The sequence below is a fragment of the Lepidochelys kempii genome, chromosome 2, assembly GCF_965140285.1.
Source record: "Lepidochelys kempii isolate rLepKem1 chromosome 2, rLepKem1.hap1, whole genome shotgun sequence".
Classification (NCBI taxonomy): domain Eukaryota; kingdom Metazoa; phylum Chordata; order Testudines; family Cheloniidae; genus Lepidochelys; species Lepidochelys kempii.
In genome coordinates this window covers 112,779,471-112,798,011 of record NC_136381.1, presented here as the reverse complement: position 1 = coordinate 112,798,011, position 18,541 = coordinate 112,779,471, and the positions used below count along the sequence as shown (strand labels likewise).

The window sequence follows — 18,541 nt, the reverse complement described above, 5'->3', positions numbered from 1 at the left end:
AATATATTTACCTAGACAAAGACCCTCAGTACTGGGGGAGCAGGGCAGGAACAGGCTTTAACCAACTGGTAACCTGAATTCCTTAGAACCGTGAATGTCTGGGTATGACTTCTCTTGTAGCGTATACAATGTGGATTGTTGGTAATGATAGGCTGGGTGTTTGCTTTGCAGATTTGCAAGCAGTACTAAAATGTAGAACGCTGCAGTATCTTCTCTGGGATGTTTGGATCTAGTAAACTAACTAGATATTTTTTAAAGCATTTCCAGGTCTCAGTTCAAATAATGAAAGAAAAACAAGCTGGTATCAAGAGACACAATCCTTCATTCAGGATTTTAGAAACAAAATTTTGGAAGTATTCCAATTGCCCTAAATGAAGCAAACATTCCAAAGGGTTATGTAATTGGTGGCATGCCAGTAACGTTGTTCGGAGCAAAATACTGATATTAAATCAGAAACTTACCAATGCTTCATTTAATAATAATAATAATAATAAATAATAATAAAAAAGGCCAAATATGCTGTTCTGTCATACTTTACTCCTGGGGGAATTCTGCACCCAAAATTAAAAATTCTGCACACAATATTTTAAAATTCTGTATATTTTATTTGTCAAAATAACACAATATAATCATGCCAGTTTCAATCACTTGGTAATGTATTTCAAAATACGGGTCTTCAAGTATGTCTGTACAGACAACAAAAAAGATTCAGGAAATGTTTTTTTGACAGAGTCCTTACTAGGCATGTCAATATAGAACTTTGAGTAATAATTCATTTAAACTACAATACAGAAACGTATTTCCCACACCCCTCAGGGTCAGGGAAGTAATTGCTTGGGAGGAGCCTGGGAGTAAACTTGGCAGGTTGTTGGGTGTAGGTGTGAGAAGTATGGAACAGTTTTTGGGGGGGGGGGAGAGAGAGGGAAGAATTGTTAGAGAGTTGGGGAGCCTCCCCCATGCAGAACCGGGCTGACCCCTAGCCTCTGCCATTCAGAGACACGTCTGCCCCTGTTCCCATGTGTCCCTGAACCCCTCCTCCCCGTCCCCATGTGTTCGTGCATCCCATTCAGCCAGCCATATTGGCATATGTCCCCATATGTCCCTGCACCCCCACTCCCCATTCAGCCAGGCATAGCTGCCCCTGTCCCCATATGTCCCTGCACCCCCACTCAACCATCCCCACTCCCTCTATCCCTGTGTGGCCCTGTACCCCCACCCCATTCAACCCTGGCTCAGTGTTGTCACCTCATTAGCTGCTGTTCCCCCACCACAATCTGCCCCCCACTAGCCCTTCTAAACCCCCATCTGTGTGAGCCCCCCCCAGCAGCCCCTTGTGTGCCTCTCTCTTCTCCCCCCTTCCATCCAGTGCATCCTTAAAGGCCCCGTGCGCAGGGCTCTGTGAAGAAGGTAGCCTCTGCCCCCTCCCTCTCCACAGCTGGCTGCTCCAGTCCATGGGCCAGCTGCCTCTCTTCTAATGCCACATCAGCCCCTGGTGAGCGAAAGATGTAGTTGCAACTTCCCTTCACTTCCCCATCAGAATCAATTATTCTGCGGGGAAGGGGAGAATCTGGGGGGGACATTAATTCTGTGCTTGCATGGTGGTGTAGAATTCCCCCAGGAGTAATACTTCAAGATCACTTTGTTACTTAGGCATAGCAATATGCAGTTTCATTTTGAGATTCATGCATTCTAAGAAATTAGAGTAAATTCTGACAAGAAAAAGAAAAATCCTGAGAACTTGGCTGGATGTGAACATTTACAGCCTGATAAAGATGCTTATTGGTGGCTAATTTCCACTTGTTATTTACATTAGTGAGTGTATACCTTTGACTATTTGAAGGTATGATCTGAACTTCATGCATAGTCTTTTAGCTTCATTAAGTACATTAAGGCAAATTGCAATTTTGCAGCTGATCTTTAATGCTGTTGGCTTGAAATCTAATCAGTTTTTTTAAAGAAAAGAATTGAATGCAGTTTCATATAACACACTTGCTCTGGGTTCCCTTACTACTTGTTGTAGTTTTTCAAACACGTTTTCTTCTTTTAAAATTTTTTTTCTTTCCTTTTGCTGTGTGAAAGGCCAATGCAAATAGGTGAAACTGTCACATACATAAAGTAGTTTCATGGTATATCTACATTTACAGACACTGTACACCCAGCTACCAGGGGTATAAATGGCAATGTAGTTGGTGAGGCACAGCTTAGATGAGTAGAGTGACCTACATGCCTAACCCTAGGGCAAGAGTTCTCAACCCTTTTCTTTTCTGAGGCCCCCCCAACATGCTATAAAAACTTCACGGCCCAGCTGTGCCACAACAATATTTTTCTGCATATAAAAGCCAGGACCGGTGCTAGGGGGTAGTAGGCAGGGCAATTGCCTGGGGTCCCACACCACAGGGGGCCCCGCAAAGCTAAGTTGCTTAGTCTTCAGCTTCAGCCCCATGTGGCAGGGCTCGGGGTCCTGGGCTGCAGTCCTGCATGATGGGGCTTTGGCTTGCCGCCCTGAACCCTAGCAAGTCTAACGCCAGTCAGGCTTCCCGGACCCCCTGAAACCTGCTCACAGCCCCCCAGGGGGCCCCGGACCCCTGGTTGAGAGCCACTGCCTTAGGGTATATACCCTACATGGCTCTCTACGTGCCCAAGCAGTGCTTCCTGGATCTATACCGCTACTTTTAGCAGTGTAGCGTCCTACCATCTCCTTGTTGCTGGAGCCTTTCCCCACCACGATGAAAGACTCCTGCAGTAAGGGAAAGTTCTGGAAGGGGGAAGGCAGTGGGGAAACGTTCCAACAGCTCTTCTCTGCCAGAGGCTTTCCCCATTGCTTCCTGCCACCACAGCCTTTCGCAGTAGTGAGTGTGGATGCAGCAGGCCTTTCACTGTAGTCTGTAGTTACATGTACTCTACACACTACGACCAGTGTAGACAAGGTCTCAGATGCAGAAAGTAAGCTAAAGGAACGGAAGGGTTATTTTAAAATAAAGTTGGGGAATGAAATTGTGACATAAACAGTTTGCACATTTATTTGTTTTATATACTTCTTATTTCTGCTTGTGATTCCTTTTGAAGAGTGGATATTTAAACCCCCCTCCCCACTGAATTTTAACATTCATTTATACTGGTTACAGCTGCTAGTCAAATCTTCATCCTAGATAGAGGCTTGACTTGATTTCAGAGTTGCATCTTTGTATGTACTAAATAGCCATCAAAATTACTTCTAAATAATCAGCCAAAACTGTAGGTACTACCACCTCTTCTAGATAGTACTAGTGTTATTTTTTTAATAGAGTTAAGAACATAAGAATGGCCATACAGGGTCAGAACAATTGTCCATCTAGCCCAGTATCCTGTCTTCCGACAGTAAGCAGAACCAGATGCAGAATGTGGATAATTGAAGATTAGTACTATATGTTTTCAAATATCTGTTCTTCAACTGCCTACCTTATTTCCAGGATTCCATGTTTCTATGATATGTAGTGTTTTCCTACTGTTTACACTAGAATGAGAATAAGATGTAAATGAATTTAAACTGGTCAAACTGTTATTGTTATTACTAACAATAGCATCTGAAACTGCTGTAACGTGTGAGAGATTATCTAATTCAATAGCTGTCTGCCATAGGGCTAAATAAATATAATGCCTATACAGGATAGTTTGTGATTTGCCCAAAGTCACACAGGAAGCCTGTGGCCAAGCCAGGAATTTAGTCCATGTCTCTGACATTCCCGTCCAGTGTCCGATGCACTGAACCATCCTTCCTACCCTGAACAAGCGGATAAATTTTCTTAGTCAATTACAAAAAATAATTTTAAAAAAATCAACAAATGGCATCTTATAGGAAGGCCAGGTTAAGGTGTTGGCACTGTAGACATGTGCCTAGGGCTCCAGCTTCTGGAAAGAAAGCTTTAATATAAAATAAAAGTTCTGTTCCTAGCCCTTGTGGTTGTGAAGGAAAACTTGAAAACATGACCAGGATATAACCCATACAGTAATGTCTGCCTGAGTCCACAGACAATCTCTGATGGTAGCTTTGAGGTGTGAACTGGCACAACACATTTTAATGGTGTTAATTCTGAAATTCACTGTTCTGGTTGGCTCCCACCAACACCACTCTGGGAGGTGCCTCGTTGCTGCTATTCAATTATGACAGAGCAAAAGTCATCTGTAATATCTTTTCTTCCTCAGTTTAAGTAGTTTGAATCTTCAGTTTACTCATTTGATCATGTTTATATATAATCTTCTACAGTGAATTCCACATAGTTTAGTTTTGTTTGCTTTTGAAGCATTGAGGACCAACATTCATAATGTCCTGCCACAAGTCTATTGATTTTGATATAGTAGAAACAGAACGTGAACTGACAGTTTTGCATTTTTTTAAGTCCTCTGAAATTCCAGTTTCAAATTACTGCTTGAGTGAAATAACCTGACATGCTATGAACAGTTTTATAGTGTTTTCTTATATATTGTGTTACATTTATTTTTCCTTCAAATTGGAAAGAAATGATTCAGTGGACTGCGTAACTAGATCATGATTAAATCTGTTTCGTTGTGTGATTTGGATACAGTCAACTATCCCTGTAGGGAAGCTGAGGTTTGGTGTTTGTACGGTACAAGACGCCAAGTGCTATCTTAGTAGTAAGTCTGGATTACATATTGTGTACATTTGTGTGTCTGTTGTGATCTTTATGATGCTATTTGTAAACAAGATTCCGTATTTAAACAAGGAAAGCTAGAATGACACCACTTTCTTTCAGATCAACCAGCTGTGGAACTTTTTCTGCAGGAAAAAAGCCATCCAAGCTGGTTATGCAAGCCTTTTTCATTTTTTTTTTTTTAACTTCCATCACAAGTGTTTATATGAACTTATTTGAAAGACTTTTTTTTGTTACAAAGTCTCTGATTTCAGTCTGTGAATAACTTTTATTCTAGGAAGTTGAGTACAGCAAGGTTCTTGTTCTGTCTATTAAGAAAGAAAAGTTACATAATTACCTAGAAACCTAGACCCAGGTTCAGTAAGGTAGTTAAGAATGAGCCTAACTTTAAGCACTTGTGTTGTCCCATTTACTTTAAATAGGACTGCTCAAGTTCTTAGTTAAGTATATGCTTAAGTAGTCCTATTTAAAGTTAGAGGGACTACTTAGGTACTAAGAGTTAGCATATACTTATGCATCTTGCTGAATCGGGGGGTTGAAGAGCATGACTAGTGGATGGAATTGACTGGAGTGCTGACATTGAAGTGTTTTGAAATTGAACTTTTTACAGAGGGTCTGAACACTTTGAAGGTGTTTGTAGTATCTGATATAGTGATTCTATATAAATCTGGTTAGCTCATCTTTTCTCATTTCAAAATGTGTAGAATTCAGTAGGGTATTTCTCATTCTAACTGTAATAGAGTTGAAAGCTGTTGATCGATACTTCAAATGGATGATTAATGTTTAGTGATTACCAAATGGTGTCTAAATAATGACTCGACATGCCTGAAGTAAAAGGAACAGTAGGAATCAAGTGACGTGTAGACAGAAGTAATGAAATCATAATCTTCTAAAGTAAAATATAAACCTTGCCAAGAATTATTAAATGGAAAACAAAAGCATTTGTGTATTTTAAAAAGTGCAAAAAATTAGGTTTTGGGAGTTCTTAAAGATTAAATGTGTCACTGAGTGAAACTTAACCAAGGTAGAAGAGCAGAACACTAATTATTTTGACAGTCCCACATAGATACATTCTTGATGCCATAGATGCTATTGAAATGTAGCCAAGTTTCTTCCAACTAAGTTTCAACAGCAACTTAGTTCAAGAGCACACTGTCTTCAGCCCTCAAAACTTAATGACCAATTGATGACTCTTTTTCAGTAACACCAATATAAGAATGATAAATCAGCATTGATTACTCACTCATGTTAGCAGTTCATCAGAGGATACAGATATCTGTTCAAAGCATAGTATTTTATAGATTTTGATACAAGTAGTCAATGTTTAAAGTGCCATGAGCAAAAAATCATGAGGTTCATGGTTTGTTGGAAGTAGCTTGATGTCACTGTAGATGTTGACTAAGGGTTTCTTTGCACATATAGTTGTTCCTGATTAAGTCCACATAGGGACACATTTATTCTAGCAAAAGAATATTCACATATGGAATTAATCAGGAGCAACTCCACGTGTAGACAAGCACTAAGAGAAGGGGTAGGAAGAAGGTCGTCTCACAAACTGGAGGAAGGATGTAGCTTAGTGACCTGTCTCTTGAAGTTCAATCAGAGTTGTGAGAATTAGGGAGATTAAAAACTCTGATGCAGTAAGTAAATAAATTGTCCAATGAATAGTCATCTTATTTGTCCTCGAGGAATATAATACTTTCTTTAAGGGTTTGAACTTCTTGTCTGTTGTATTCATTTTCTCAGCAGCTCTTGCCTGACGTGTCTTTAGTATCTGTGTAATGTTGTATGTCAAAATATATTTTTGAGTTCATGCTTGTGGTTAAATATAAGCACTTTCTTTTTCAAGCAGGGAATCATTAGTAGAGTTACAGAATCAGTGAAGAATATCGTACCAGGGTGGTTACAAAGGTATTTCAATAAAAGTGAAGATGAATGTGTAGATGCAAGCGAACCTACAAGCCAGCAGGAAACTCCAGTAAACTACCATCATGGTTATGCAGATGATGACACCCCAGTGTTTGATGGGAGAGTCACTCCTGAGTCAACAAGAATTAATTTAGAAGGTATGTGAGAGTTTGCAATCAAAACTGTAGCCAGGTAGTTGAATAATCTTTATTAATAAATTTACATTTCCGAATTAATTATAACTTAAGAGAAATTGGAAGGAAAAGCGATTTTACAAATTCTGACACAAATGTTTTAATAACTTTTTTCAATTTTAAGTGCAAACGTATCATTTGAAACATTGTCTTCCTGTGTTCTCTGAGGGGTGTCCTATAGGGAATTATATGTCAATGAGTTTCACATAATACATTAAATAGCTGTTAAATGGTCATGATTTGTACTCAGAAGTAAGCTGGATTGTTTATAAACAAAAGACCTCTAGATGAAAAGCTCTTATCCCATTACCATAGAAACATTCATTATGTTTCTAGATACTGATGAGCAGTCCTAGAATGAGTGGAAGATACCCTCCTCGGAGTCCTGACCTTTTAAATCAGGCTCCTTTGATCAGTAATACAGGTGGTAAATTCAGGTTAGTTCTTAATTACCTTAAAATTAGGATACTTATAAACATGACAAGGTTGGCAGGACATGGCAATAGTTTCTTAGATTTGCAGTGCAGGACTATCCAGATACTCCCATCTGTGAGCATGTATTAAAAATGTTTGCTGTGGTGGCGATCACCAAAAGTGCTAGCCTGGGTAAGGAGGTCATTTGTGTGCATCTATCATTATATGACTGTCAAATTGGAGAAGGTTAGTTGCCTCTGCTAGCAACACCATTTGAAGAAGACTTTAAGGGCAAATAAGAAAATTTACAGCACTCGCAGTCCTTGACTAGAGAGCAAGTTTTCATAAAGGAATAGGGGATGTCTTCAGGACAGAGGAACACATACTGTCTTGGGTTGAGAAGTACTTACAGGACTTCTCAGCAAGGACAACCACACAGCAGATTTACTCAAACAACTCCAAAGGATTAGGAATAACACTACTGTCCAGAACTTTGACCAGTTATGATGCAAATGAGGAATGCCACAGATAAATCTTAATGACTTGAGAACGGAAAAAAACAAACTCCATATAATCAGCTTTCAGGAACCATTGACCTGAAGCACAGATGCTGTCTCCCAAGCTGGACCTTTAGCCTGGTGTATATAATTCCTCTCAAGATGTTGTCATAAAAATCTGCTGGAGGTTGGGCAGACTGGTTAGTGACCGCACCATGGTTCTGGACACTGAGCTAATCCATAGATGCTGATATTAATAGCATTTGCTTTCCTAGAATGTCTGAGGAAGGCCTCGGGCTCCTTTTGGATAAAATATACTTTAATAGCCATCTCCTTCGCACAAGAACTATAAGAACTAATCCACCAATAGCCTTTCAGACCTTTTGATTTATTTGAGAAGTTGCTACTATAGGGTGGCATCACTTTCACACAAACCAAGAGGTTTGTATCCTCTCTCTGTATGCTAAAATCCCAGCAATAATTGATGGCAGGGACACAGCATTTTTCATCTGTAGGGGGAGCCAGTACAATAAAATTTAGAGAAGATACAAAAAAAAGTACCTTTATTGCATATAATCAAGTGACTATTAATACTTTCTATCTAATAGAGATTGTATTAATTAGGTGAATTGTCTAATGTCTGAATCTCATCATTTTCTTCATACGTGCATTTTGTAAATTTGCATATATTTTGTGTGATGAAAGACTCTATTTGAGAGCAATTGGACATAGGGGACAACATTAGGGCTGCTAAGGAAACCTTGACACTGAATTCCTTACTTCTTTGTAGTTTAAAATTTTGTTTAATGTTGCAGGAGGGTAAGTATTTGCATGTAGTGCTGCTGCTGTCATCAGACAGTTAAGTGAAACCCTGTATGGGTGAGGAAGAAGTTAAATTTGGCTTATCTCTATTTTTGTACTTGACACATGGCAGTAGAGTGACTGTTGATAGAAAACAGCTCTTGATTTCTGTGTGCTTGTACACTTACCTTGCCTAATAGAATGCTAATTGTGTTTTTTTTAATTCCTCTTTAGAACCGTCCACAAGTAGATCTGCATTAAACTTCTCAGATGTATTAACAAGACCCTCTCTTCATCGGAGTCATTTGAATTGCACCATGTTGGATTCCCCATCACCACATTGTCAGCCCTCCACATCCTCTGCATTTGCAATTGGTAGTTCTGGACTCTCCCTTGTAAAAGAAATCAAAGATTCTACCTCTCAGCATGATGATGATAACATCTCAACTACTAGTGGCTTCTCCTCTAGAGCATCTGATAAAGGTAACTTTTATTTTACTACGGTTATATCTGCCTTATATGATGATCGTGTTTCACAACATGAATAAATTGAGTTTGTTTCATATGCCATCTGTCATCTTAGTAAATACAAAGTTTGTTAGTGCCAATTACTTAGATGTATATCTTCTGGTATTTAAGAATTTAACTTTGTTTAAGTATCTGAAATATTACATCACATTGTAATTTTTAGATGAGTGTTCTGAAAAATGCTGTTATGAGGCTAGGATGTCTCAGGACTTGGTGATGGAACACGAAGCCTTTCACCTAGGTTATACTCATATCTAAGTTGAGGTAGTAGTGACTGACAGCTCATTGTACTCATGAAATTGGGTGGTGGTCTCAATCAGTTTAATTTTAAATGGATGTTCATATCAAAATCACCAATGTAATTCAGTATTGAATGGCAATGGAAACCCTGAAAATGGGCTGGGGTGTTCTGCAGGTCAGAGCTGAGCCATACGGTCAGGGTCATGTGGGGAGACTTGCACTGCTTGTGCTTTATCTGTTTTGTGGACAGAGGACTTCACTTTTCAATACTGACAAGTCTGTCACATTTCATGAATACTACATTCACGAAGGAAAAACATTCTCAAGATTTTAAAGTAAAAATTTTAAGTTTTGGACTGACACCTTTGGATTCTGAGGTCCTTTATCTTCAGAATAAGTGCTAGACAGCACAGGCAGCCATATTGCAGGTCTCCTCGTACTGTGCATCTACCATTGCTCTCCCCCTTTCTGGAGGCGCTATCCTTGGTGAGGATAGTTGTTTCCATGCTGTTGCGATTCTTGGCCTACCTGAATTTGCCGGTAAGAATGCTGGTGGCTTCTATGGACTATTTGATAGTAATGGGAATAAGAGCATTACCTCATTTCAGATGGATAACTAAACAGTTACCAGATTTATGAATGAGTCATTTCTGACCTGGGCTAGTCTTGAACCATTGACTTACGTGTGAAGGATTTATAATCTGATTACCAATCCCCATGTGTTATAGTCTCCTTCTGTCTTCATCAGAAAGAAGAAATACCGTTTTATAGTAAATCCATCAGTATTCAGTTCTGTTTAGTTCCTTGAATTTCCATTCTAAGGGCTAGTTGTGTATACACTTTTGAGAACAGAGCCTGGGTTCAGGGATGATGTTGGTGCTCCTACTCTTTGAAACAGATTATATTGCCATAATACACAATATTAGTCTGTTTAAAGAACCCTGAAACCCTGGGGTAGAATAGTGCAGGATTAAATATTGGATTTTATTATGTCTCTCCTTAATGCTGTTTTATATCCAGTTTTCTTGCGTATTAACTAACTTACAATATGATTTACACACACCATGTGTTCTTTTGTCAGATATAGCAATTTCAAAAAATACATCAGTACCACCTCTCTGGTCCACAGAGGCTGAACGATCTCATTCTCTCACACAACATTCTGCTACCAGCTCTAAAAAACCTGCATTCAACTTATCTGCTTTTGGAGCCCTATCCCCTGTGAGTACTACACAATATAAATTCTAATCACATTAGTTTTGTCTCCATTTTGCTAACTACCTATTAATATTTCTCTCTGCAGTCACTTGGTAATGCTTCTGTCCTTAAGACAAGCCAGCTTGGGGATTCTCCATTTTACCCTGGAAAAACCACTTATGGTGGTGCAGCTGCAGCAGCAAGGCAATCTAAAATACGAATTACTCCTTATCAGGTAAGAGAAAGCATTGATTATATGGGCAGGGAAGAGCAGTTGAAATGTAAAATGAAAATTTTGTCTTGAAAATGTGCATTCAAGATAGATCAGAAACTTACTTTATTATCAAATACTTCAGTAGTAGACACTATACTATTATAGGTTTCAGAGTAGCATCCGTGTTAGTCTGTATTCTCAAAAAGAAAAGGAGTACTTGTGGCATCTTAGAGACTAACAAATTAGTCTCTAAGGTGCCACAAGTACTCCTTTTCTTTATACTATTATAGAGATATCACTGACATTCAGTAATGGGGGAGAAAACTGTCAAATGTAGAAGTCTTCAACCAGGAAAGCTTCCAATCTTAAAGGTAAATTTCATGAGCATATTAACCAGTGGGATTACTGGTGATGAATAGTTGCTTATTAAACTGATTTTTAATTTAAAAACTGTTGTAGAGCAACCATTGCTTCTCCAGTGTGCATACACACTCTTGTGCAGTTTTTGTTTCAGCAGCCAGCCACTAAAAGGAGTGTTGTAACCATGTTGATTCCAGGAGAGTCACAAGGTGGGTGAGGTAATAGCTCTTAGCGGAGCAAATTCTGTTGGTGAAAACTCAAACTCTGTAGCTTGAAAATTGTCTTTCACCAACAAAAGTTGGTCCAATAAGAAATTCACCCACCTTGTCTCACTTGGAGCAGTGGTACTCAATCCTTGGCTCTCATGGAGACTTGTGCTTCTCTTGTTCTTCCGGATGTAAACCAGAGTAAGTGAAACACTGAATATAGGTTTCCATGATGAATTCCATGCGTCCTAATCTCTGCTGAGTAGAATAGTAAAGGGTCAGTGCCTTGTTTGTGTAATAGCAGTCTGGCCTTAGGAATGTTGTAGAAGTGATCAGTGAAAATTACAAATAGTACAATGCTGTTTGTTGTCTGAGAGACAGGGACAAGCTGTATTATAACACAGATATACTTTATCATGTATCTTTAAATTGGAAAACTTGTATTATAGCAGAAACAGTAGTGATTGCTTTAAAGTTGCATAACAATTTATATATAATTTACGCATGCTTCACTATACACACAGTATGTATGTGTATATAATGTGTGTGTAAAACATCATGTAACCTTAACTACAGCAGGAACAGATGTTCGTGCCTTTTTGAAAGTTTTCATATTTAAAGTGACATACTACTTAACAAACAACGTAGTTTTGCTGACCTTTATTCTTCTACCCAGCAGAGATTAGGGTACAATCCTAAGTGCAATGTCAAGATAGACACTGTAACAGAATCCATTTAAACATTTACATAATCCGAATGGACGTACATGCCACTTTACAAAGATACAACTCTTAAAGACAGATAATGTCTTATAGACTAAAGACCAGGTCTAATATCATAAATGCTATACACAGCCAAAAAAAATTGATTGCAATTTTTCAAAAATCAGTTTTAAAAAATAAACATAATTGGGCCTGGGGAAGGGGAACTAAAATGGCAAGCTTCCTTTGAAGGAGGGAATAAGCTCACATCCTGCCCATGCTATTTGCTGAGGATTACAGCCAGTGTTACTAGCTGCTTGTACCCTCTATGCTTTGCTTCCTTCCTGCACATAGCAGCAGTGTGATGCACAGCATGTGTCTGTGATTACACAGGGGCAACATAGGATCCCAACAATAAATTAGTATTCAAGGAAGCTTTCCGAGTATTCTTCCTTTTGACCTTTGTTGCTTCTCTTTTATAGTTATATTTGATATGTATTGTTGTAAATATAAAGGTTTCTCTTCTTTACAAAGAAGTTACAAGGCACTGTAGTAGCAAAATATAAACTCTGAAAATAATTAAAGAGAAACTACAAATTGGAATTCCTAATCATGATGTACACTGATTAAGATGATTCATTATACTGTCATGTAAATCTGACTTCTCTTGCTTACTCAAAGTACATTCTTCAGATGTGACTTGCAATGAGCCTTTATTTACATTTTCTTCCCTGCCCTTTTTCAAAAAAGATAGCAGGCCCATTATTTTTTTTCTTTTTCAGCCTTTTACATTTTGATTAAAAGAATATGAATTGAAGTGATTTAAGATGTCACTTTGTCCCACACCCATCTTTCAGGCACAATCCAACTCTTGCTATGAAGCCAGTAGACTCCCATTTTCTTCAGTAGGTCCTCATTGAGCTCATTCCCCACATCTCTTCTAAAATATTGGGATCCAACCCATTGTTGTCCCAAAACAAATAAATATATGAATGTTGAAGTCCAACATTTTAACATTTATCATGCTAACTTTTCAGACACCAGTCAGAAGACAAATGAAAGCTAAGCAAGCAAATGTGCAATCCTATGGAGTGACAAGTTCCACAGCGCGGCGCATCTTGCAGTCTCTGGAGAAGATGTCAAGTCCTTTAGCAGTAAATGGCTCTCATTTTACTCTATTGTGTTTCAGTGCAAGAGCATGTAACACATTCTAAACTTACCTGCACCATATTGGTGAAAACTTTCTTAATATAGTTTAACTTACTGTAATATTTATTTGACAGGATGCTAAAAGGATTCCATCTTCTGTTGCTTCTCCATTGTCTTCTGTAAGTTTGTCTCTAAACTGTCTTCTCTTTTGTTTCATGCCAATGTCATTGTAAAGAATTTTCCTCTAACGTGTGGCTTTTTCCTTACAGCCTGTGGACAGGAGCATGCTGGATATTACTCGCTTCCATTCAAAGAGAAAACAGGTAAGGATTCACTGATACCCAGGTAGTTTTATCAATTTAATTAAAATATTCATTAGTTTTTAAGTACTGTGAAGTTTCTGCAAACCTATAGTGTATACAAGGAATAGGATATTAACTCACATAACATTAAAATTATATTTTGTTTGGATTATTAATGACAAAAAATGTTCTCTTGTACACACTATATCTGGGAGGGCTGGGACGGTTATCCACTCCACTTCTGGGGCAGGCTAGTTTCGTGTTGCTCTTTCCTGAGATCTGTTACTAAGAGGAACATGGCTGGAACTCTAAAGGGAGCTTTGCTTCTTCCCGCTACTAGTTGGCAAGCAAGGTGTGTGTTAGACAATAGTTTGAGGAAGCTCTTGTGCCGGAAGAGTGACCAGAAATGGAACAAATAATAAATATTTATAAATGGTGCTAAATGACTTTGCCAGACTTGTATTTAAACCAATGATTTAAACTTGTTACCTGTGCTTCTTAGTGCTTCTGTCTTGAAAAATGGTGGCTTGCTGAGGAGGGATGGAATTTTGTAATTTCTGGTCACCTCTATAATTTTAACCAATGTTCTTACACATAAGAATAAGTTTAAACTGTTGTTAAAGAAGCCCTAATTAGTCATAATGGTATGGTAAATCATGATTCCTGTCATGGTGTTAACAAGTGAAAAATGCTAATGGATTTTTCAGGTTTTTCAGATACTTCTAATATTGCATAAATTTGGGATCTGAGACCACTATAGAAATAAAAATATTGTTTTCCTTCCATAGCATCCACCACATGAAGTTTTACACAGAAAATGGAGAGAATGTCTCTTAAATTTTTGTACTGACCTTTTGACTAGAAATAGTATTACACTTGACAGTTTACCAGAACATATTAGAATCCACATCTTTTGTAGTTGAGCATTTGTTGAAAAGATGACACTCGAACACAAAGTATAGTGTGTAATTTCTTCAGCATAAGTGTCATGTAAATAAACTGCAAAGAAAACTGCAGTATAGCATTTTCAGTTAAATTATAGAGCCACACCTGTGTTGAGGCATTAAAAAAGATGTAGCGGTTATGCAACAGAGAACCTGGCGACGTCAGGCTAAACGAATGTTGCACACAGCTGTCTCTGGCTGAAAGGAAAGGAATTGTCTATTCATACTGCAATATTTGGCAAGAAAAGGGAAGCCCTTGATGGTAGTAATTGCTGGTCGAGACAAGGATTGTTGGGTGTTTTTTTTGTTTGTGCTTAGCTGCCAGAGTAACTGGACTGTTGACAGAACACTTGTGTACTTAGTAAAAACTGTTTCAATTGATACCAGTGGTGCAGTACATTTCTTACTTTAAAAACCCATGTAGGCCAGAATAGCACTCACATTAGTGCTTTTTATCTGTAATCCCTTGTCAGAAAAATGTCCGCCTACCTTTCTTTATAATGTTTTGATAATGCACATTAAAATTCACACTGCAAAATTCTTCCATTTAGAGTGGACTAGATTGACGAACAAACTTAGTTTAACACATACTTTATGGAAGGTATCCGAAGCAGACAAGAAGTATTGTAATGAGCTTCTAAAAAGATCCTTTTCATGAAATAATCCTTGAAATTACATTAGGGGAAATAAAATTTGGCTCCTTCCTGAGTTATAGGGATATTGTTAGTTTAAAAATAATATTGTAAATTATTTTCTCTACTGGTGTTTGACAAAACTAGATTACTGCAAGTGAAGCAGATTATAAAATTCAGATTAATTTTCACTATTTACATATTCAAACATTTCTTTGTTAGGACAATGAAAATCAATGAAGTCAGTTTAATTTTTAGATATGTATGTAGTGTAGCAATGTATAAGTTGCAAATATAGTGCATGTGGTATTTGTTTAAAATAACTCTTAACGTTGGAATGTTTGTTAAAAAGAAAATAATTTAAAGATTCTTTTTGTGTTCATCTTTTTGGTTCTTCTGTAGAAGCTTGCTTTACGCAAAATCCAAAATTTTGGATAAAATTTGAATTGACATTGTCTTTTTAAAATGAGTCAGTAAAATAAAATGTGGGGTAAAATTTTCAAAGTGCCTGCATGGTTTGAGGGCTTAGTTGACTAATGCTGTTGTATTTTTTTTAGGATGAGATTTGTTAGAGTAATCAAATCCAGAGGGTTGATTGATTAGCCATTAGCATTTTGACATAGAAGTCTATTTCCTGGCTTCAGCTATGACCACAAATTTCATTGTGTGTGTAAAACAGAATAATACTCTAATTCACTGAAATCATCAATGTTCCTAAATGTTACTAAAATTAGCTGAGGAATCCTGGTTTTAGATTCAAGACACAGTTGAATACCTTGCTTGACTTTCTTCCTAATTTCTCCATGCGCATTGAATACCTGTATAGCACATGAGAGCACCTCACTGAGTGCAGTGATTGCGTAGAGGTAGTTAGCTAGTTTAATTCAGGTTTTTAAGTAAATATAAATGATCTCAAAGTCTCCAAACTAACTATATTGATTGCTGCTTCTTTTAAAGGTGGAATCCCAGCACCCTCCAGTCCAGAAACTAGTGGCACCGAAGACAATTTCTCAGTCAGTGAGCCGGTTACAGTATTTTAAACCATCTCTGACTCCAGCTGCTGAGTCAGGCAAGATTACACAGGGAGTAGACGTAAAGCACAAAGTAAGTATGCTTTCTCTTAACTTTGGAAGAGCTATAAATATAAATAGTTCTCCTATTGAGATGTTCTTACCTGTCAAGACAATTTATAACATTCAGGGTAGGGTAATGCTTAAGACAGTAGGAATCTTTGTAGAAGGAATATTTGAATTCATGTCGACTTTTATTGTATTCATGGACCATTATGTGATTGGTTGGTCATCCTCAGTGTAACGATGTGCTGCTGGCTTGGACTATATTTGGACTGAAAGGATAACGCAGAAGCGCAGTAAATTTTGAGACCTAGTTTTGATCAAATCTCTGATAGTCTTACAAGAAACTTCTGCTGAAATAATTATTTAGCAAAACTTGGATTACTTTCATGCTAAATAAACATACTTGAGCTATGTATAAACTACCCTTCAGTTAAGCTATGGTCTCCCAGTGATCTAATTTGTGAGATCCTGTAGGGCATTTCAGTTTGTGTTACTCTAAAATTTTATAGGTAACTTATAAAATATATAAACTTTTGCAGCTTGTTCTAATATACCATAGTTCCCAGACAAAAATTGTACCTTGTCCTTTCCTATTATGCAAATACTGGGGACTGGAAAGTCGGGAGGGTCTCTTTTGAGATGGTTGAACCAGAAGAGTGAGGGAACCCCCCTGCCTGTGCAGTTACCTGTTTTGCCAGAGATCGTCTTTGGAGGAAGATGAAGTAGCACTGACGTGAGTGGGAGAAACCAACCTATGGATATTTTTGAAAGTGAAGTGTATGGGTTGTTAAATTGTTGAACAACCAAGTGGCATAGGCTTGGAGGAAAGAGGGTGCCATTTATGTTTCTATAGAAAGCATAGTTAAAATTCGGAACAAGTATTGATATTTTCACTAAGTGTTCTCCCTTGGGCTCTTCTGAGTAAAGCTTGAATGGATTTTAGGCAGCACACCAACATATTATTTCCCAGCCACAGACATTTGTAATACAGTCTATTATGGTGGAGTTGGTTATAGCTCAGTAGTTAAGTCTGAGTTCCCTTTTGTCCTTAAAAGCAGGGATTTAACCTTTTTGTTGTTTAAAAAAAAACAAAACGGCTTACCCTCCCCAAACTTACAGGACTTGCTCTTTTTACAGAATGAATTTTCTGAGAATTTACAAGTAAATCTGTTAATAAGTTTTGAGTTAACTTTCTTAAATGATTGATTGTCTATCTGTCAAGTTTTTTTGTTTTCCTGAGTGATCTTAATAAAAGAAAGACAGACACTTCAAACTTATACTTAAAATCAATTGAAATCTTTTGTGCATAGGCTATATTTGAAGAAATTAGGTTGTAATGAAGCTAAATTAATGATTACATTTAATGGTTATGAATATAGAGGCTACAGAGTTATGTCACTGCTCAAGTTTGTGAGAGTGATAACTTGGTCACTGCCTCTTCTCTACAGTTTGTTTGCTTGAAGCCGTTCTGTTGGTTGTAATGAGTCAGTGGCATGAGAAGACTGGACTTGTGTGTCAAGAGTTCTCATTGGTAGATGACTTGGCACTTAACTGTCACTACTTTTAGAGGTTCCGTGGCCGTAACTTGGGCGTTAAGGCCTGAAAGGCTGTCCATGGCACTGCTCCTTGAACTCCCCATTGTGAACCAAGGCAGCACTGCTACGGGGGAGTTGAGACAGGAACATACGGTGAGCTGTTAAAGTGCAGAGATATTGGGGGTATGTCTACATTGCAATAAAAAACCCATGGCACTGCGTCGCAGAGCCAAGGTCAGCTAACTCGGGTTTGTGGGGCTAAAACTAGAAGTGTAGATGTTCAGGCTCAGGCTGGAGGGTTTTCAGTTTTACAATATTGAACTTAAATTGAAATTTTGAGCTGTTATGTAGATAGCATAAATATTTTATCATGATTTTCATTAGACTCAAAAGTTGTCAGAATCAAATAAATATTCAGTGAATTTTGAACTCTAAATGGGAACTGTCTGCTAGTAAATAACTCAGCACAGCTACCATATGTGGGGGTGCCTCAGTTCAGCATTTTTGTGTTTAACGTTTCAGTTTGGATTTAAGTCTCATGTCTGGAAGGGCCCAGGGAGCAGGAGGACCTGTTTTATGTTGTTGACCTTAACTGCCCCTTGTAACTCATAATGATTACATGTTGATGCAAGTGAGAACCTAGAGAAGAAACTCATTGCAGTTTAGAGGGGGGAGTAAAAGTGTTTAATAGAAGAAAAATAAGTAGTTGTAAAAGGGAACTAGAGAACACAACCACTAGGTTTCTATCTGTTAGGGCTGCCTGCTTAGTCAGCAAGAGACTAAAGATGTTTTATTCCAATAGCAACTCTCAGAAAAAATGCATACCTGCAAGAGGTAGAGCTAAGATTATGTGTGCAGGCTTAATTTTGGATTTTCTAATTTTTTGAGGGTCTACCTCTCTAACCTTAATGTTATCTGAATATTCCATACAAAACTCCACGTTATGTGTATTTTAGTGACTAGCTGAGGCTTTCTGTTATATTACAGGGGAGAG

The 18,541-nt window shown here is 37.9% G+C and overlaps 1 protein-coding gene across 7 annotated transcripts in view; it reads left to right on the top strand.

Moving 5' to 3' along the window:
- NUP153 (nucleoporin 153) overlaps nucleotides 1-18,541 on the top strand; it is a 62,666-nt gene that overhangs the window by 17,643 nt on the left and 26,482 nt on the right. For 5 of the 7 annotated variants that reach the window (XM_073331998.1, XM_073331996.1, XM_073331995.1 and 2 more), the window contains exons 2-9: nucleotides 6,499-6,715; nucleotides 8,698-8,946; nucleotides 10,313-10,452; nucleotides 10,535-10,663; nucleotides 12,947-13,063; nucleotides 13,193-13,237; nucleotides 13,328-13,381; nucleotides 15,894-16,040. In XM_073331998.1, the coding sequence (XP_073188099.1) occupies nucleotides 6,499-6,715; nucleotides 8,698-8,946; nucleotides 10,313-10,452; nucleotides 10,535-10,663; nucleotides 12,947-13,063; nucleotides 13,193-13,237; nucleotides 13,328-13,381; nucleotides 15,894-16,040 (1,098 nt within the window). The remainder of the gene's footprint in view (nucleotides 1-6,498; nucleotides 6,716-8,697; nucleotides 8,947-10,312; nucleotides 10,453-10,534; nucleotides 10,664-12,946; nucleotides 13,064-13,192; nucleotides 13,238-13,327; nucleotides 13,382-15,893; nucleotides 16,041-18,541) is intronic. The other 2 variants (XM_073331994.1, XM_073331999.1) reach the window with 2 other exon arrangements.